At 35.2% G+C, this 23,033-nt stretch overlaps 1 protein-coding gene across 26 annotated transcripts in view; it reads left to right on the forward strand.

The window, feature by feature from the left end:
- Window positions 1-23,033, forward strand: part of LOC120626775 (protein tramtrack, beta isoform) — a 548,009-nt gene that overhangs the window by 323,591 nt on the left and 201,385 nt on the right. Inside the window, exon 5 of one of the 26 annotated variants that reach the window (XM_039894508.1) lies at window positions 11,884-12,172. The exons of 24 other annotated variants lie outside the window; for them this stretch is intronic. In XM_039894508.1, coding sequence (XP_039750442.1) covers window positions 11,884-12,152 — 269 coding nt within the window. In that variant the 3' untranslated portion in view covers window positions 12,153-12,172. Of the gene's footprint in view, window positions 1-5,736; window positions 6,006-11,883; window positions 12,173-23,033 lie in introns of those variants that run through there. One more of the 26 variants, XM_039894518.1, reaches the window with a different exon arrangement.

Raw genomic sequence — 23,033 nt, forward strand, 5'->3', positions numbered from 1 at the left:
TGACCTCTATCCCTCATTCCTGAATAACGTGGTCCACGTGAGATCTTGGGCGAATTGTGTCATTAATCACATGCCAATGTCTCATGGGGCATAATATTTGCGCATTGGGTGACTCAACGGAACTATGCAGGACGTGTTCCTGGCATGCTCTGCGAACTGTTGCTCTCACTGCTTGTTAGGCGATGGTTTACCACTTACCGTCAGGTGGAACATCATTTATACTCTTTATTTGCACACGAATAAAAATACAGAAGAAGAATAAAAAAAACATAGACAGAAGAAGTATACAAAAGGCGGCCTTATCGCTTTGTAGCGATCTCTTCCAGGCAACCTTACGATAAGGAAAACAAAAGGGTAACATACTGCAGGTTGTGCATAATAAAAAAAAAACCAAATCAATAACTACATAGGTACTAATACTTGAACTAGATTACACATATAAAATAATACATAATAGAATAAATATTAGCAAAAAATAAATAATAATAAACTAATATATACTATAACATATCATAAATACATTAATAACAGTAAATACTATTACAAGTCGTCTTCAATGTAAAATATAGTGGTTTTTGACAGCTTTCTTAAAAATCCAAAGTGACTTAGACTGCCTTATGTCGACTGGGAGCGCATTCCACAGCGCTATGGCTTGCACTGTAAACGAGTGCTCATAGAACTTAGTTCTATGAAAAGGCATACTAAGAGTCAGCGCGCGACACGATCTTAAATCAGATTGCACTCCCAGAAAAGTAAACTTCTCCTTAAGATAAGAAGGAGTTTTTAAATGATCATCATTGGTTTACGATTAAAAAATATCGACGATGGTAGAAAAGTCTTTCAACTGGTCATATCTCGTTGATGACCGGCCTAAGGGCCTTAACCCTATAAGTATAATTTTATTTGGGCTGCGCTAAACTATAGGACAACAGATGACATTATAATTGAATTAAAAATAGTGATACAGTAATTGATTAATATATTATGGTATAGTTGCAATTCAATGATTAATAATTATGTGCCCAACTTAGGTCACGTTTATAGATAACATGATTAAAATAGCAGTTTTGTTTAAAGAATACACCGTGCTGTTAACACCTGCTGAGCGAGTTAAAAGATACAGGGAAAAAATTAAACGAGACCCAGAAAAGTGTAAAATATTCAAGAGAAAAGAGAATAATAGAGTGAAAAAATATTCTTGCAAAAGACTTAACAGAAAAAGCAAAAGAAGCGAGAAGAAAACTATGGCGGGAGCAAAAGCGGAGAAAAAGAGAAAAGAATAAAATTTAAATAGGGTGGATCGAAGCTGAAGTGGCAATGGGCAGGGCACATAACTCGGAGAACCGATGGACGTTGGGGTCTTAAGGTGCTGGATTGGCGACCCCGCTCCGGTAAACGCAGCGTAGGTCGGCCCCCAACGCGGTGGACAGATGACATCAGGCGAGTCGCTGGGAGCCGCTGGAGGCAAGCGGCCCAGGACCGTGGATTGTGGAACTCCCTACAAAATACCTATGTCCACCAGTGGACGTCCATTGGTTGAAATGATGATGATGATGATGATGATGATGATGGATGAGCCAGTCTCAAACAAATTAGGGATTGTTTTTCACTTGTTTCGATGTTTACTACCGTTTTTTTTTTAATTATTCGTTATCTAATTAATAGTTATTATACGAACTGAAAAATCTAATGAAGTTGGGTTTAATCTATTTTGGTTTATTTTTATTAAACATAGAATTCCAAAAACTAGAATGTACCCTTCGTTGACCACCAACTCCAGTTATTGACCGTATTTGTACCAGAGGTTGACCAATTTTTCAATGGTGATTCTGAGATTCTGTTTCTAAAAAAAACTCAAAGGCAAGAGCTAATTGGTATAACAAGCCCCGGGTATATTTTTTCCAAGGTTTTACTTTTTGCACATTTAGTAGGTGTTCAGTAGGTGTAGGTGTAGGAAGAAGCTCTTTTTCAAAATCATCATATTTTCAATGATAATTATTGTTCCTTCTTGTGAGAGATTTCACTGGACGATTTATTCATTTATATCGTTGACAAAATACTCTATTTCTAAGTGGAATTTTATGACGCAATGGAAAATAACTTTGAGTTCTTAAGAACTAAAATGACAATGTGACTAAAAAAACAATTTGTCTATGTCGATTTAACAGCCAGGTATAACTTCCCCATACAAAACGCTTTAAAAAATTTGTAGGAAAATACTCGATATTTAATAGATAGAATAGAATAGAATAGAATAAATCTATATTTGCATAATACAAACGTTTACATAGATGCCATTTAAATATCAATTACGAAGTCGCAGTGTTTAAATTTAAATTACCTAGCCCATACTGCTATACGGATGCGAGGCTTGGACTATTAAAGAAGACCTTAGGAAACGCATAGAAGCATTTGAGATGTGGACATTCAGACGTATGTTAGCCATTAGTTGGACTCTCAAAGTATCCAATGAGGAAGTTCTGCGACGCGTCAACCAACGGCGTGAACTTTTGCACACCATCAAGATCAGAAAAGTTGCATATCTGGGGCACGTGCTAAGGCACGAGAGATATGAGCTCCTTCAACTTATTATGATGGGAAAGGTTGCAGGAAGAAGAGGCGTTGGTCGCAGAAAAAAGTCCTGGCTTCGTAACATCAGAGAGTGGACTGGAATCGCGAGTGCAGCAGAATTATTTCGCCTCGCGAAAGATAGACAAGAATTTAAGAGACTGCCAACCTTCGCTAGTCGGAGAGGCACCGCAAGAAGAAGAGTGTTTTGCCATTAGCTGGCGTGTAAAGATTACAAGTCATTGATTCCAATTGACACACAGAATACATTAAAACTTGCAATTTTAATACAATACAATAAAGTGGGTCGAGTAAAAAATTGCTATAAAATGTCAGAAATAAAATACAAAGTTACAAATTCATGTTTAATGTCACAATATAATACAAATATCACAGTTGTTTTTTGTCATATTGGAAAAAATCGTTAAGAGTAGAAATTTTTACCTTGCAAAATTTCTTTAACTTTTGCGGAAAATATTTTGTTGAAAGTGTTTTGAGATCGGATGAAAGTTTATCATAGATTTTGATTGTCATAGCGTAATAATTAGACATAATTGTTTTAGCGGTTGACGTTATAAGTCTTCTCATCATAATCGTGATATAAACAGATTGACGTCCACTGCTGAACATAGTCTTCTGTATTATAGTATATCTTCTGTAAAAGTGTAGTTGGGGGCCTTCCAATGCCCCCGCGTTATACCGTGCGGTGACATCATTCCAGCACCTTGGGACTCCAACGTCTATCAGTCCATGTTAAGCTATGTGCCATGTGCTTCTAGCTGAGCTTTGTTAGTTACGCTGGTTCTTCTACGGATGTCCTTTCTGATTTGTTAACGTAGAGAGATTCCAAGTATATAGTCTCTGGATCGCCAGATATGGGATTTAGCTTTATCAGGGTCACACTTAGGGAGTTATTTATTATTAAATTTATGCTTTCAGTGATGTGGGTGCGGAAACAAAATGGCGCAAAAATTGCTATCGTCAACGGTTACACATACTACTGCAAAAATCAATGCCGTAATACGGAAATTTGGCGGTGCACCCGGGGCGGAGGGTGCAAGTCGCGATTTATTATCAGCAGCAACACACAGACTATGCTGCGATCAGAACTGATACACAGCCACGAGCCACCGACATTTATAATACGGAACGGTATATTAGTAAAGCTTTGATTTTCTTTTTATTCTTAGGAGCGGTAAAAAATTTAAACAGTGTAAATATTTACTTACTTACTTACTTACTTACTTACCTTAAACTTTTTTTAAATGCAACTAATATTAAAAGTTGTGTGAACATTTTTTTGTTGGCGATTTTAAGACTGTTAAACTGCTTTAAATTATTTTTCTTAGTAAACAGTAAAGATTTTAGCATTATACGTATTTGTTAGTTTTTTTTCTTCTCATTTCTTTTTTTCATATTTATTTATAGACAATATGTGCCCTGCGGCTTCGCTCGCCTTAAATTACGGAGCGCAGCGTAAGTTAAGCGTAAAGTTATTTCAATCGTATTTGGAATGCCAAGTATATAAGCAAACGACTGAGGTGTTACATAATACTGTTTGAAACCTTCGATCACTTAAACATTGCCAATCGCTAATGTCCGTCCCGAGGACCTACTTCCGTTTTGTCTTTTTTAAAATATTTTGAATTCCCTGTAACAGATGACTACATTATTATCATATGGTTAACAGCCCTACATATTAGTCGATAGCGCTGGGTAAGCAACGTTGACCCAAGTCAGTAAATGGATGGGTGCCCGTCTATTTTTTAGTTTAAAAGATAATTTGGTATCCACCAGTCCCAGCTCCTATTACTACCAAATAATAGTAATCGATGAAAGAAGAATCGAAATCGCAATGTTAGTTTAATCGTATGTTTACCAAGAACATTTATGACATTTTGTACACATATAATCCTAACACAAGAGGGGTTGCTGATGTCCGCTGAGGAGTTCCGTCCTTTATCTCCAATTGCATTCATCAGATTTGAATAGATAGTACTATAACCTATACAGTACAAAAATAATTATTTAAATCGGTTAAAATTTATGCAGTTCTGATATAAAATCGTCAAAAACTTTCATCTCTTTATATTAGATTGTTCCATCAGGTTGGGCTTATTATGTTAACTAAATTTTCACAGTGTAAAATGTTAGAAGCAAACTAATAATATGAAACAAAAATGTAAATATATAAGTTATAGAATAAACTTAGTAATATGAATAAAATGGTTGTTATTTGTATCTTAATTATACTTACTTTTAGTAACGTGGGTGCAAAAGCAAAATGGCTCAAAAATTGCGATCGTCCACGGCTACACATACTACTGCACTAATCAGTGTCGAAATACGGAAATTTGGCGATGCACTCGCGGCGGAGGGTGCAAATCGCGTTTCACTGTCAGCAGCGACAAACAAGCTATGCTGCGATCAGAACTGACACACAACCACGATCCACCTAAGTTTTTAATACGGAATGGTATATTACTAAGAATTTAATTTTCAGTCTTAAATTTACTAATAAGGTTATTAAACAGTCAATGTATGTTTATATAAATTTCTCCGATGATGGTTAGGCAGTAATTATATACTTGTATGTGCAGCAATTAGCAGCTATAAAGTAGTGGTTTTTTAAATTAATTATAATTTGTATAAATATTTTAAAAGAAATATGGTTAATAATAACAAATGTGCGGTTTTGCTTTTATTTATAAAGGCCATTTGTCATTTACTACGTTTTAGTTTCCACCAGTTAGTAGTAGTGCTTTCCATTAATTAAGGTTTTAACGTTACGAAAGAGGTTTAAAAATCAAAATTTTGACATTTTGATTTCCAGTATCCTGGAGACGGATAATTTGTCCCAGGAAATTAATGGTTCCCGCCAGATGCTTTGCCGTCTTAACAGCTATTGCTTATTTAGCTTATTGCTTAGAACGTCAAAATATAGTAACTTAAGAAAAGTATGTTTTTTTTTATTAAATACTTTTAGATATTAATGCAGAAACACTTTAAGTAAAGAAAGACATCGTTTATATTTTATCGAATTCGTTTATTTCTTAACCATAACATTAAAAGCACTAGGCTTTCAAGGTAACGTAGAAGTGTAACAAAAAGATTAACTAAATATACCCCTGGAGTTCTTGTATTAATTAATAAGTTTTTTACTTTTAGTTTGGTGGGTGAAAAGGCGAAATGGCGCTAGACTTGCGGTCTTCAACGGGTTCACGTACTACTGTGCGAATCAGTGTCGTAATACAGAAATTTGGCGATGCACCCGTGGCGGAGGTTGCAAGTCGCGATTCACCGTCAGCAGCGCAAAGACTGTGCTGCGATCAGAAATAACACACAGCCATGCACCCCCAAAGTTCGTAATACGGAATGGTATATTATTAAGAGGGCGTCACATGCAAATCGATTATTATTAAATAACTATGGAATTATAATCATCGCTAGTTAACCGTTATGTATTTATTTTAATCAGAAATTTACATTAATAATTATTTTCTGTTAGATGGTGGTGAACTTTAAATGACAGCCAGTTGAATAAAAATGTCCTTTAAATAAGTTTTTAAGTGTATCATGGTTCTACAGCTTCGGTTTCACAATATTCAATGTTTAGGAAAACTAGTTTTCACAAAATACAGCGTATATTTTTCATTACCGGCACTTTTACTTTTTGACAAATATAATAGTAGGATTTTGAAAGAAATATAAAGCTTATAAGTCTTCATTATGAGAAATACAATATTCATCTTTAAAGTAGAAACATTTTGTTATTTATTTATTTATTTTACAGGCTTAACCTAATGCGATAAATAAGCTAAAAACATAGGAAAGTAATACTAATAATGAGCGTAACTTAATAAATATGTAGTAACGCCCACGCTGAACTAGCCCAGTGAACAACTGAATAGATCCAGTTGTTCAGCGATCATGTTAAGCTGGGGCGTAGCGCGCACTGCATTAAGCGCATGCGCGCTCCACCAGCGGCTGCTTGCGTCTACTACTATACTATACTACTATAAAACGTACGAAAACCGAGTAGTAGGTACTATGTGCGTGTCAGTCTTTTATCTTCAAAAAGGTTGTCATAAGTAAACACTTAAAATGTTTTAACTTCGTTTGTATGGAAAAATAAATATCCTTCTTTTGATTTCATATTTTTACAGGGTGATGCCTTATTAAGTATAGATATATGTTGGGATTCGAATTGAAAGACTTTTATGTTTTAATAAGTTTTATTTTTAACTATTACAAACGTACTCGCGTAACAATGTGAACCCTTTTTGACATTAGTTTATATTATTTAATAGACAACTTTAGCACCTAGCTACCTTAGATCATACAACTATGTAAAGTGAGCATTGACTTTCAATATTATCTATAACTAACCTTTCGTTTTTTATATAACTATGCTTGTCTTACTACAAGGTAGGACAAAGGATACTTTTATCCCGAAATTCAGCTCGTTTCCTTCAGGAGAGGGGATGAAAGTGTTTCGATTATTTATCACCATAACTCTGTTAAATGTTGACCGATTTAAATTTATGTTTGGTACTGGATTGGTTATACTATGAGTTTTCGTTTTGCCTACATTTCGTCTAGGTCTGATGAATATGATTGGTATTCTTCTACTGTTCGAAATACCAGATCATTTCTACCGCGCACTTGCAAATTATGGAACAATCTCCCATCTGATTTGTTTCCTCAAAAATACAATCTAGGGTTATTCAAGGGGCGGATAAACAAACTCCTTAAAAGCCGGCAACGCATCGGTGGCTCCTCTGGTGCGCCAGATGTTTATGGGCGGCGGTTAATATTTATCAAAAAAAAAAAAAAGATTATGATTGGTAGAAGTTCTGACATATATCTATACTAGCTGTTGCCCGCGACTTCGTCTGCGTTAGATTTTGTTTTTAAAGTATTCAGTATCGCTAAGCCTTAAATGAGTATAGTAGTATATATATATATAACATGTGACTGTCAATTAATTATAGACAAATAATTTGCAATAAAATTAAATTGCGACTATAATTAAAGATCTAAGCTATCCTATCTCTTAAGTTGGACCAGACTGCTCATGGTGTGCCAATTTAATTTAAAATCGGTTAAGTAGTTTAGGAGTCCATCGCGGACAAACATCGTGACAGGAGATTTATATATATTAAGATGTCAGAACTTCTAAGCAGCAAACCGCTCACATAAGGCTTAACGATACTGTTACGATACTTTATACATAAAGTGTTGTTACATTTACTAGAACTTTAGTACTAGGACCGAAAAAAAATATATATTAGAAATTGACTAGGTTAACCTTCTAGCATACGAATACGATTTTAATGATTACTATTCTTTGTTAGTGAGAGGATCTAAGAGTCATTGATATTAAATTATCTTTCAAATTTCCAAAGACGGGAACGCATCCATTTTCCGACTTAGATCAACGTTGCTTACCCACAGTGGCGTGCACTGCATTTCTTACTAGGGTATGCATACATTAGGAAAATTGCATAAATGACAAAAATCTTCCTACTAGAAGAGTTAAATATCAATTTTAGCCACTGCTTACCCAGCGCCTTATATGAGACATTTGTTTGCTTTTGGTAATGTTTACATTATCGACGGTTTAAATAGTGGAGTTTCAAGCTCCAAGAGCAAGAATAAGGTATATTATTCGCCAACACTTCAGTCGTTTGCTTAAATATGTTGAAACACTGTCTGTACTTAATTTAATAGGTTTGTACCAGTACTATTGAAAAACATTAAGATATCTGAGTTATTGAGCTAAGTGCAGCCTATGTAGCAGTACGCTGTGTCCCGTAATTAAAGCGGGCGAAGCCGCAGGCACATGTAGTCAAAAATAAAAATAAATTGCACCTGGCAGCGTCGCATACTAAAATCGAATCCGATCATTTCGCTATCTTAATTACACAGGCATTTCATATTTTTTTAATGTTTCAGTGCAATTTGTTACAAAACAGTCTTCGGGCGCTAAGCTTGCCATCATTGACGGATTTACATACTACTGTGCTATCAAGAACAAGAAGTCTAATGCATGGAGGTGCACCAAAGGTGGCAACTGCAAGGCAAGGTTCACATTCACGAGCAACAATGAAATACTGCGCTGCGACTTAATGCATGATCACCCTCGACCGAGATATCTAATAAGAGATGGAGTTTTTATAAAAATATGAACGTACTACACTAAATTTTTTTTTTGTAACTCGCTTATGTAAACAATCTTTTCAATACTTTTAAGTTGGTTGAAATAAATAAAAACAAATGAAATGAAAAGCGATACTCTTTATGAATTTGTATATGCTATTATTATTTTTTAATAATTTCAAAACGTTGGTTACCCTAAATAGAAATTGAAGATTGTTTACATAATAAGACACGTAAGAAAAAATTTAGTGTAGAAGCTTTCGTTAAGTGTGTATCTCTCATATGAGACTATGCAAAAAAAACATGTCATCGAACTACTAAGTACTATGCAGAACATGTCAATCGCTTGCTCTGTGAAAATCAAAAACAAATCTGTAAGACGAGTCTGATTTTTTCCGGATAAAAATTTGCTTTTATGTTATTCCAGAGTATTTCTTTTTTCTGTGCTATACTTCATTCAGATCCGTTTAATTGTTCTGGCGTGATTTAGAAACAAACATCCGTCAAAACTGAAACTTAATAAAAGCGAAAGTGTTGCTATTTGTTTGCTACCATTGTTTGGCGGATCATGGTCTTCATCGATTTGACACATATTGCACCCTAGAGATGGACATACTGTTTTGCCTTTGCACGACTGACTCCTTAGCTAAAAGCTAAACCTATCTTGGCAAAACGGTGTGTCTTGGAAAATAGATATTTCCATATTTAAGTAACCTAAAAAAATAATAGACAAACCTAATTCATTGTAACGACTTTAAATCGCATTATCGCGTGTCTATGTGTGGGTGTGAATTATCTTTTGTTTTATTATTATCTAAAACCATAACCTTTTTGCTTTATTTCTTCTATTATTATTTATTTGAGGAAATTAAACCTAATTTATATTACTTTTTCTTTTATTATTTTACGTCCTATTGATTTAAATTGATTAATATTTATTCATTATATCGGTGATCCGTAGAGAGTACATTACCGAAGATTTCTTTGGCGTGGAGAAAGATGTAGAAGTAAGATTGAAGAAACTATTAATTAAACAGTAACTCCTGTTTCGCGGAGGATAACAAATTATGCTTGAAATTCGTTGTATGTCATGGAAATCCGCAATGTAACGCCTAACAGTCGTCCTTAAATTTTAATGAAACAGCAATTAATTTTTATATATTCTATACAGGGTAAAATTAAAAATAGCAGATAGCTCTCGGTCTGTAGTTGTTTACATTAAAACTGACAACGTTTGCTTGATTACGAATTACGATTATTTAAGCTCGGTAGTTTGTGAAATATTAAACATTCAATATTTTACATAGCACTCTACTTATTACTACTCTGTAACGTAACATTGAATCGCGAGTAATGTAACTCTATCATGCGTGCTCGCAGCGGTTTCGCTGATCACATGTATTTTGGTTCACAGTGTAACGTCACTTTACAGAGATAATATTATGATTTATTAATTAATTTTTGTATGAAATAATACTGAATATTGAAAATTCGTAAAACGAAAATTGTTAGATTTAATGGTAAAATGATTAGAACGAGAGCTTTCTGATATTTTTTTTATTAACCCTGTATATAAAGTTAGATGTTTTATTTACAGTGCAATGGGTTATGAAAGAAAACGGTTCCTCCTTGGCCATCATTGACGGGTACACTTTCTACAACAGGGTCCAGAGTAGGAGTTCGAGCCACTGGAGCTGTACCAGAGGGGGGTCCTGTAAAGCCAAGTTCACACTTTCTAACGGGGACACCATAACACATTGCGTGTTAACGCATGGGCATAATCGGCCGTCATTTATTATAAAAGATGGTGTTTATGTTAAGGTTTAATTGTTTTTTTTTTCTTAATAAAATAAAGTTCGGACATATTCACTTGTGCTATCGAGTTTTATAAATAAGAAACCAGCAGACGATCGCCTTGGTTAGCGCTAAGGTCACCTTTTTTTTTATTTATTACAAATTAGCACCATAAAAACCACTCAGGTTTTACCGGTTGCCCAAACCGTCTACCTACTCATATTAAGACATGGTATGGAAATATGTTTTAAGTTTACTAATAATATTAACACTGGTTATTTCCTTTTTAAACCTATAATCAAGGTTATTTTTTAAGTGAGGAATGTACGCGCTTGTGCGTTTACCATATAAATTCTTAGTCGATATTGTCACTGACTTATTGTCAAATACCCTACGTGAAAATATATAATACAATTTTTAATCTTTATTTTAATTTCCAATTTTAAAAACTGTTCTTTTGAAAGTTGATACATAACCCTATCATATGCTTATGTATATAAAAGTGTAAGATCTCGAGTTGAATGCCCATAGGGACAATTACGAAATTATTAACTTTTGAATTTTCACTGGTCTAGTTTTGTGAGCTAAGGCTTTAGTTGGTTACTACCCTGAAGACCACCAGGCGAATTAGATTTTAGTAACATTGCCACTTAAACACCGATTAGGGTGCCCTTAACATAACGTTAACAGGTTAGCCCTCTACCATCTAAGACCGCGTCATCCTTAACGTAAATTTGCAGTCAAGGGCTAACTTGTCCATAGAACTGCGAGGCACCGTAAGGATCTGAATCCCTACGTGGTCGATATACCGCGGACGCTTACAAAGCGCTTCGCATCTTCGTTTCTGATCCGCACCGCTAGGATCTGGAATGCTCTTCCAGCTTCCATTTTCCCCAGTTCTTACAAAATGAGTACCTTCAAATCAAGAGTGAATAGGCATCTTCTAGGCAAGCGCGCTCCACCTTAGGCTGCATCATCGCTTACCATCAGGTGTGATTGCAGTCAAGTGCTCGTCTATAAACATTGAAAAAAAACAAAAACTTGTATTGAAATTAAACGAACCCCGTTCCTGATAGGAAAGAAGAATGTACAGATTCAGCCACCAATAATATGTTTCTAAGCGACATCCGAACGGTGTTGTAATTCCCTTATCCCGTACCCGTTGGTAGAGTGGTAACAAGCCCGAACTTGAAACCGCCCACCAGAGCGGACCAGAAAAAAAAACAGAAATTAATAAATTACCAAACTGTCCCTCCTTGGGTCGAACCACTGTCACACACTGCACTGTCCACAGCAGAACTTAGTTCTTGGAAATTAATGAGGATGTTTATGATTATATTAACCGTGTTCTGTTTTTAGCGGTGGTATGGGTTTTGAAAGAAAACGGCTCAACCCTGGCTATCATCAACGGCTACACGTTCTACCCCAGGGTGCGAACTCAGACCACCAGCCACTGGAAGTGCACCGCGGGCAGGCGGTGTCCCGCAAAATTCACCATTATGGAAAGAAATAAAACATTTAAGCGGCACTTTTTGGTGCATGAGCACAGTCGCCCTAATTTTTTCGTTAGAGATGGTGTCTATCATCGCCGTCTATCTTATAGGAGTGCCAGAAGGGTCAATGTTTAAAATAAAATAAATAAATATACTACGACAATACACACATCGCCATCTAGCCCCAAAGCAAGCGTAGCTTGTGTTATGGGTACTAAGATAGCTGTTGAATATTTTTATGAATATAATACATAAATACTTATAATATACATATAAACACTCAGACACTGAAAAACATTCATGCTCATCACACAAACATTTTCCAGTTGTGGGAATCGAACCCACGGCTCAGAAAGCAGGGTCGCAAACTGCGCCAATCGGCCGTCGTTTATAACTCAAGTTATGTTTAAAACTCGAGTATTCATCTATGCCTCTCCTGTTTCCGGTGTCCTACAAGGCGACAAGGGTAGAACGGGTAACATTTCTGTGATACTACTATAATCTACTTGAATCACCAACTCGTCTTCCCATAATGTGATTATGGTCAAAACCTTCCATTGACAGAGGCCTTTATGCCCGTTTTCACTAACGGTGGACAAGGCAATGCCTAAGTACATAACGGCTAATCAAAGAAGATTCCGGGGCATACATTACACATTTTTCTATGGTTCATGCAACAACGTGTGGTATTATTTGTTTGTATATTCATAGTTTTAATTTTTCGTACGGTATGAAGGTTATTAAAAAACCGAATTTATATTTGTTTTCATCTGTCAAGTGTCGGTTTTTGATTCCTCTAAACTTTACGATCCGCCGAATCGGTGTCATATCTTTAGAGGGCAACTAACGTCGTTTGGCATCCAGTAAGAGTTCGTGAAACGTTTTATTTCTCCAGGAATCACCTAAATCACTAGGTATCCGATTAAGGTGATTCCTTGATGAAGTGAAAACGGGCATTAGTCCAGCAGACCACTGTTTGATGATTCGCCTATTTAGTGCCGGTCTTTATTGTGAGATTACCAATTACTACTATTTTAGGGCTTGCACCTAAAATAGTAGTAATTGATAAAACGTGTTTGATTTGTAAGACGAATCTGTAATCGGTGGGGTCTGTAATAAGAAACATCCTATATCGAGTGTCAGCGGCACGTTGCAGCGGCGTTTTCAATTCCATCAATTATAAACTCAATAATTTTATACTTATATTTTTGATTCTAGAATTTCCACAGTGTGCACTAAAACATTGATTAACATCAATTGAATCGTATAAAAAATGGTATAACATGTGTTAAGACAATTATAAACTATTATTCTTTTAAACTATTCATGGATGTAAAAAAGTAGAATTTATCACTAAGTATAGTTTATAATTGACTCAGTATTATACTGAGATATTATATGACGGCCGACTGGCGCAGTGGGCAGCGACCCTGTTTTCTGAGTCCAAGGCCGTGGGTTCGATTCCCACAACTGGAAAATGTTTGTGTGATGAGCAATAAGTGTTTTTCAGTGTCTGGGTGTTTATATGTATTTTCTAAGTACTTATGTATATATAATTCATAAAAATATTCATCAGTCATCTTAGTACCCATAACACAAGCTATGCTTACTTTGGGGCTAGGTGGCGATGTGTGTATTGTCGTAGTATATTTATTTATTTATTTATTTATTTATTTAATCGGGACTTATTTGTAATTTATTCTTCTACTATCTTGAGTATTTATTTTAGTTTGATATTTAACTTAGGGTATACTGCATAATATATCAATGTATAAGCCAATATCTATTTAAAAAAATTATATTAATTAATTTGATTTTTAATTGAATAAAATTTGTAAAACAGTTTAATGAATCCGCTTTAATAAATTTTTATTTAGTTGAAGTTAGCATGTAAAACCTGTGGCCAAACAGCGTGCGCTATGGCTTTACAAGTTTGAGGAAACATTTCGAGTACCGGCAGGGTCAAGTTTAGGATTTAATTTTTTCGAAATTAGTTTACGATTTGCCTGGTCTGGCAAAAAGCTTTACCGCTCTATTTGAGATACTTATCGCCACTTGATTTAGCGTCAATCGAAACCGAAGTGCCTTGATTAATTTGGCCACGGTTTAGTTACTTCGCGGAAGTGTAACATTTTTGGTGACTTTTTCTTAGCACCCAGTATCGAACTATAAGTACCTATTTTATAAACAATATTTTAACGTAGAACTCTAATGATCGCTTATTACAGCTTTGAATACTGCCACTAATCTCGTATTGTACAACCAGCTTAAGCTGTCGTTACGTATCTGAATTAGGCGGTTACTTGGAATCTTCATAGTAATATAGAAGTGGAATACCCCTGATTGACTGACTGACTAATCATGAAGTCTCGGAAACAACCATATGTTTACATTCGCAAAACTAGAAAGTAATCGGTGGATAGACTTGAAAATATATACAACATCGTATTGCTTTAAACAACTGTTTGAACTTTTATCCCTAAGTTACCACGAGAGCTGGAATTAATATAAGGTTGAGCTATGGTGAAATGTCTAAACTAATATAATCCGGCTCGGAGGACCATGTTGAATATTGAGTATTAGGTTTATGGGATAGTTATAAAAAAAAACACAATTTTAACCAGAGCACTTTATTAAAACTTCCGTTATCTTACATTTTTGCTACAAGAGAGGGCTTTGGACGGCAACGTTGTCAAACTTTTACCATATTTAATTTTGCCATCTTTCAACAATGATAAAATTTATTTTTCGCTGCACCAACTTGAACAACTTGAATTATGCATAATGAAAATTGTCAAGAATACCTAAAGGATATAAGGGTATCTTTCGTCCATATGAAAGTACTGTCTCCGAGGGATGGAAAAATACCTGAATTGGTTGACAGAGAGCAACGCTACGCGCAGAAGTCAAATATGTTTATAAAATATCCCAGTCCGAATTCTGCGTGTCGAAATTTGCCTGCAACTGTCTTCTAAACAAGTTAATTTTTCAGTAATAACACTGGCAAAATCGAGGTTCTCCGGCAGGCAGATAGTAGTAATGGGTGATTACACATACTATTGCAAGAAGTTGTCCAAAACCAAGATCTGCTCCCGCTGGTACTGTTCCACCCACAACTGGAAGGGTTGCAACGCCAACCTGACTCTGGACGACAACTTTGGCATCATGGAAATGTCCAATCAACACAACCATCCCCCGGCGAAGTATCGGATTCTTAACGGCCTCTATTATAAGTTTTAATATTCGATAAGTTATATACTAGATAATATACAGAAACATCTATTATTTTTATTATCATAATAAATTACATTTAATTTGTGACTTCAATTGTAACTTTTACTGATGTGCAAAGCAGTAGGTATTACTTAAAATTAACTTTAACTTCATCATATCAACCCATTTCTAGCCCACTACAGGGCACGGGTCTCACCATGCGAAGGGGTTAAGGCCGTAGTCCACCAGTGGGCATTGTTGGACTCCACACACCTTTAAAAATATCATGTAGTACTCTCAGGCATGCAGGTTTCCTCACGATGTTTTCCTTCTCCGTTGAAGCAAGTGATATTTGATTGTTTAAAAACGCACATAACTTAAAAAGGTTAAAGGTGCTGGGATTCAAAAACCATCGCTTATAAACAGAGCAATGCTTGCACAGGGCATGCAAGGAGCACGTCCTGCAACATGCCGCCCCATGTCCTTTAATTTGAGGCGTAGGCCACATGTGCCTGGAATTACGCCGGCAACAATGCTGCTTAGCGAGAGAAATAAGCATGGCGGTACTTCCCCGTGCTCTGACACGAAAAGCTGTACTACTACTTTAATTACTTTGACGCAAAAAAACTTATCAATAGGTAACGTAACTGAGTCTAGTTTTGTTAATACTTAATTTTCCGTTTGTGTGTTCAATAACATTGACTGTAACTTGAATTAATCTAAATTATTTGTTCTATCACTTCTATGGCTTCTTCGTATGAAAACGACAGCATCGTGAGACGTTTTACCATCGGCTTCCTTATTAGCGACTGACGGGAATAGGAAACTTTTTGACGAAGTACTGACTGACTGACTGATTTTGAATGTTTTTTCTTCTGTGTAATCTATGAAATCTCCTGATGAGCCACCTTTCTTTCTCGGGGTAAGCTTGAATAGAGGTTTCATTACAGGAACATATTGGGAATCTTCTTGATCTTCTTATAAAGCGCCGGTTGCAGTATATCTAGTATATTATCGATCAAAGGGGTTAGTTAAATTTTTTAATCGTTCGATATGCCATTACATAGTTATAGAATTGTTTTCGAGATTAAAGCTCTTGGGTAGAAGATTCCTACTGAATATAATGGTCACATGTGATGGCAAGCAGTTGCTTCAGTACACGATTTGCTAATTCACAATTGAGAAGTCGTTTTCGAGTATCGAATTACTTAAACTTCAGAGTAGAATGGATCTTATCAACATTATATTAAAGTGCTAATTTGCCTACAATTCTTCCGCTCGGGCGTTCGAAAAACAAAAATGGTTAAGTTCACGATTTGCGACTCCAAAACGAGTGGCATTAAGTGCATTTTACTTTGACGTTACAGAATTTGATATTCGACAACGACTCTACGATTGCGAGCGATCAAATCTTGTACTATGGTTATTGATGTCAAATAAGCGTACTTGCTTATTTCTTTAAATAAAAATTAAGGAGAGGGCGTATCTTACTGTTACAATTATTTGTTCTAGTAAGTTGGAATTAGTGTTAAAATTAAGTGGTGATTCTGAGGAAATTATCATTATTAAAGTGTTGTATTTTATAAAAAAAAATTTTTTGAGTTACAATTAACATGATACTTAGGCTGGTAGGTTACTAATGCCCGTTAACACTAACGACGAACAAGGCAATGCTAGTAAGTGAAGCCTAATCAAAGGAGAGTACCTTTCACCAATAAACTCATATAACCTAACTTGTCTATGATTCTTGCCACAAGGTTTGGTATTTTATGTTTGTTTTATCATACTTTTTATTTTCATTATGGATTTAAGGTTAAGGTAAAAATATATTTTTTTCATCTGCCAAAAGTCAGTTTACGTGTTGTCTAAACTCTTCGTAAAGGACATTGGCCTTTGACAGGCCCTGGATTTGGCGTCGTGACGTATGTATATTTAATCCAAAAAAAAAAGTTTTATTTCTTTATGTTTATTTGTTTTTTATCAACATTTCTTTTACCCCACCCTACCCATTCAAAAACTTAATAAATAATAGATTAATTGACTGAATTATTTTGCACATCCGCCATCCTACAAAATCGAACCTAAATGTTTCCAGATATCGGAGCTGTATTTTAATCGAATCAAAAATTACGATACTTTTTGACTAATAAAAATGATTACATTTACTCAATTGACATTTATTCAGACTTCAAAATAATAATAAAATATCTAAGTACTTGGTTGAATTCTAGAAACGAGTTTAGAAACTTAGAAAGGAACAATATATTTTATTGTAGTTATACTATGTTGTTTTATTGTGTTATGTTGTTATTTTAGCTATATTGTGTCGTATTTTGTTTTGTTAATGTCATTTCTCCTTAAAAAAATGCAATAATAAATACTAATTATGATATTATTTAATATTAAAATCATTTCATTTCACAAATGCTATCCAAATTGAAAATATTTATAAACAAAATACAGATAAAGAGTGCAGGACTTCAACATAAGCAGCGTCCCTAATTAACTATGATTCAACTCGTACTTATACCTTGAAGTATCATTTTTTAATTGTGGCGTGATCTTTAGCGAATTATACTGTATGTGTTTTAAGTGTATGTTAAACACACCAATATATACCAATACATACTTGTTATTTTGCAATAAGATCTATTTTTGGTGGTCATCGGCTATGCAGTCTAAATTGAAAGCACGTACATGGGATCACGCGCGTTATGAATTATTCCGAATCGGAATTCTTACAGATCGTTCTGATGAACTCTAAAAAAAATCAGAATGTGTGTGGGGCATACTGACATTTTAAGAACGGATTTCCCGCTTGGAAACCGATTAGGGTATGGGCTTAATATTACTGTCTTAGACAGACTATGTCTAGACTACCTTAGACTGCATCATCACGTACCACCAGGTGACATTGCAGTCAAGGGCTAACTTGTCTTCTTCTTCTTAGTCTTTCTTCTTTACTTCATTACTGAAGGTCGTGTCCGGATTCAACTTCGTTCAACTGTATAAAAAGATTGTTTTAATATGTTGATTCTTACATAAAAATCGTTTTAAATTGTGTATTTGTCTAATAAATGGCTTCTTTTTACAGGTTTCCACCTTATACCACTACCGAGTGGGCGATACCTTTTGAAAAATGGGCCTCATACTTACTCCACCAATAGCAGGGAGCTATCCGGTCACACAACCTGGTACTGTTCGAAGAGGATAAGCAAAAAATGTCCAGCGAGGATCAGAATGTATGATAAATTAACTATAGGCAAAGTTGGCGAACACACACATCCCTACTGGTAGAAACGAAAAAATACAAGCCACGAATTTAAGACATTCTATGCCAACACTGATAACCTTACTTGTATTATTATGTAAAAAATCTTTTTAGTAATTTTACTGCTGTCTTAAAAAAATATGGGTTTTTATAGCCGCAAATAAATGCAGTGTTTTATTCATGACATAGTAGCATAGGAATACTTATCAATAATAGTAACACACGTACGTTTAAAAAGATGAGATTACTCGATGGGATAAAGGTTAGAGCTAAAATAATTAACAAACGAAAAAAGTTTTATTTATAACAACAGTTATCAAGTAGAAAGTTTGAAGATATACTTATGAAATAATAAAAAGAAATGTTTATAACGTAAACACGTCTTAATGAAGTGCAGGTGACATATTTTATCATAACATAAAAACAAACGTTCAAAAAGAAAACATCTTTTTGATTTATTTGTTTTTATTAATTTTATTCACTTGCTTTCTATTTATAAAAAAACACTTTACATTACAAATTAATGAAAAGATTTTTTACATTTTATAAAAAAAAAATATATTTGCTATGCCACGCTGACACAAGCTTTACCACGCCACTCGATTTACCAAACACAAAATCAGCCTCAACAGTAAGTGCAGTGGTCCTATAGAGAACACGATACATTTAGTCATTACTATTAGATAAGAAAATATGTGGCCAGTTTTTTGTACTGCCTGGTCTCCACTAAAAATCACCTAGCCCTACAGGCTAGCATGCGCATCATGAGAAAATTATGTCTACCTATTATCTTGTCTTGACCGGCGAACCCTTAGAGGTTAGAGCTTTAGCCTCTCTTTTCGGGGATCTGAGTTCGACACGCACCTTTCGGAATTATGTGGGTTTTTAATTTAATGAAAAAAAAACATTATACTTCCCTTCTTTAACGGTGAAGGAAAACATATTGAGGAAACCTGTGTGCGAAAAAGTTAATCATAACGTTTTTAAAGGCGTGTGAAGTTTACCAATCCGCAAAGTGTATTACGACCTAACCCCTTCTCATTCTGGGAGACCCTTGTCCCGTAGTGGGCCCGTAATAATAATAAATGCTTTTATTTCAGACCAACTACAATAAATAATGGCATTATGATGATGATGATGATATTCTCTTTTCTAATTCTGTAGAAAAAATGCGAGTGAGAAATGGGTAGAGATAATTATCTCGTGGCACGCATGCCCTATTGGCCTACTTGGTGTGATTCTGTACTTTGGATTTTCCTTACGCAAGATGCCCAGCTATGGGGCATTAATAGACTGAGGATGATGATAATGTTTAAGTAACATAAGTCACGTTTGACAGGCACTTAAACTAAGTGAGCACACTTAATTCATGAACTGGTTTATAAAAAAAAAAAGATAGTTTGATAATAATCCAAGCCTTGTCAAGTATCTACATTGGATACTATTTTCATATACATTTCGATAATAATTTTTACACTGTTAGCAAAATAGTTGTACACTACTTTGCAACGTTGTTAATTCATTTTTGACTTCGCACATACAGTTGAGATAGCGCTACCGAGGTAATAAACCGTTTTAGCTTCGAAGAGAGCAAACCATATCATGTAAAATGTGTCCGCTAAATTAATTATTTCTTAATTGACTGATATGTATACTATGCAATTAAATGACATTTTTGAGTGAGATTAATTGACCTTTTTTTTTCCACGCTCAACGTTTCAAAACGTCACCGTGCTAGAGGTATTTTTGTGAGTTGGATATAAAACACAAAAAATGTAATAATAAAATGAATGCCTGTTTAATCAATGTGACCTCCCACGCAGCAATGGATCGATGATGTTTGCAAAGGTTACATTTAAATTTATAATTTTTTTTACATTCTATCCTGGAATTTAATCTACTCGGACGAAAGTCATTCTAAGGTAATGAAATGATGAAACAGTTTTTTAGACGTGTTCTGAAGAAGATAATTTAGTCTTACCTACGTCTTGACTTCTATTTTTTAAGTTATAACCTTAATATTTCTTCTATCGCAATATGAAATTCGATAAGAATAAATATTTTCCGATCGAACGTAGCTACCTAATCCTGGGTAAAATCAGTCTAAAATGAAGAGTTTTTTTTAATATTCCTAGTATTAAATGTCAATTAGTGTGTAACTCAGTTGAAATTCGAATGGCCAATCGTCTAATAAGTATTATTTCTTACGTTTATACATAGTCGTAATTACGCATACGACTTTCGTAACATTACCCACTAACCCGTATCGGAGCCACGGTTTTATACAAATATCACTAATTTAGCTCTTAATCCCTCTCCATAAGAGTCTTAATAGGTCAATGCTCAGCAGTGTGATACTCGTATGTTAATGGAGAAAAAGTATATATTAAACGGTGAATAATTCTAACTTTGGTTCATCTTACAAAGAATTTGCCGTATAATGACCACGCTGGGCAGGCGGGTTGGTCATCACAGGGCTAGACTGATCGCACCGGCGTCGCTGCTGCCCGACACCGATATGTGCCATTTATTTAGTCTAGCCAATTTGAAGTGGTTATCCCGCCACTTGTCGTTCGCCAGAGCCTCGTCGGTTAGACGGCAGAGTGCACCACGTGCAGGTGAGGTTGGCATTTTGGGACGCTGACTGGTACTAGCCTCCCACTTACACCCCCTGGAGGCAAGCGGCCAAGGACCGTGTATTGTAGAGCTCCCTATAAAAGACCAATGTCCAGCTGTGGACGTCGATTGGTTGACATGATGATGATTAATCTTAGCTAAAATTCCCTCTCACCTATGCGCCTGTAACACACTAGCAAGGACACACTTCAGACCGGAACAAAACAATGCTAGTTGGCTGAAGAAATAAGCATGACATTAGTACTTCCCCAGATAAGCTTCGTCAGATATAGCTCTAGTACTACTGCATTGATATGTGAATAAAAGCTAATGACTGTGATGATAACTATGATGATGAAAATTTCATTACTTTTTAAGGATTCGAGCTTATTCCCCTGAAGCGAGACAGATATTTACTATGCATCGGCACCAATACTTACTCAAACTACAGGAAGAATTCATCAGGAATCAGCCTTTGGTATTGTTCTAAAAGAAGCAGAAAGCAATGTAAAGTATCTGTGAGGATGTTAAATGGGAGCGTCATTGAAACATTAGGGACGCATAACCATGGCTAGGTTCAAGAATATATACCAATAATATTGTAAATGCGAAAGTGTGGTTTTATTCTATACTTATAATAAAAAATATAAATTAAAAAACCCCCAACTTTCAATATAATGTATTTATTCTACTAGTTAAGCCCTTTCATTCGAAACCCATGTTAAAGGTTTGAACAAAAAAATTTTGTGGCGGCGGCCATCTTGTACCGATTTTTATCAATCATAGCTCCCAAACACTTCCGAACATTACAAACAAAAAACTAAATCAACATCGGTTCATCCGTTCGCGAAATAAGATGACTTTAATAGTTGTTGATGACCACTATTAATTACTTATTAATCTTGATAACGACCACTGGCAGTCGAAGATTTGTAGTCGAGTCGCGAAGTATTCAAGTAAGCTATATTCCATAATTACAATACATTTGCTATACCTACATTTTAATTTACTAGTTAGTAGTAGAATACTATCCTTTATGAAAATGAAATTAATATGTTTCTTAAAAAATAACCAGATGGTCAGACGGATTAAAATTTTAATTAAGTAATCTATTAGAACTCGCTTCGCTTAGTTAATTAAAATGTAATAGGTTCCCAATACCTCTAGCACAAAGAATGATAATCAGGTACCGACCAGAAAAGGGCTCTATGCAAGATTTGCCAACTGTATTAACACTGCATTCTTACTGCAATTTCCAGGTAGCTTGGCGACCAAATTCAAACCGTTTATTAGAATTTACAGAAGAGGTGTAGGTGATACATTAATGTTGAGAAATAATCTTCTCATGCAAATAAGTTTTATATACTTGCTTTAATGAACACTGAAAACTATATATAAGTGCCAGCGCAGTGGTGTATTCTGTAGCTTTAAGCCGGAGATCTTAGGAAAGAAACCTTGCGGGATAGTTGGGCTTTAGTACTCTATGAAATGTAACAAAGTTATACGTAAGAAGGACACAACTCAGCACTTAAATACTTCAGGTATTAACAGTTCTTCTTTTCAGGCAATGAACAATCAGTTGCTGTCGAGTGTGCTGCTTCAAATAGTTCTAATATCAACGAACCAAATGCATTGGAAAGTGGAAAAATATCGAATGAAGTTAGTGTTATAAGGAAAGTGGAAAAGTTAATTATAAAAATATCCCCAGAAATGAGGAGCACCGTAAAGACAATTACGAAGCCACGTAAAAGAAATAAACTAAGAAAATATTTGCGAAACAAAGGAGAGGCGTATGAATCTACTGCTGGTAGAGTGAGAGAAGCAAGGCGTCTTCGAGATAACCCTTGCAAGGTGGGCAAGTGTCAACGAAGATGCTACGAAATTTCAGAGGATAAGCGAGAGTCTATCTTTCGTAA

Source organism: Pararge aegeria, chromosome 10 (assembly GCF_905163445.1).
Source record: "Pararge aegeria chromosome 10, ilParAegt1.1, whole genome shotgun sequence".
Lineage (NCBI taxonomy): Eukaryota > Metazoa > Arthropoda > Insecta > Lepidoptera > Nymphalidae > Pararge > Pararge aegeria.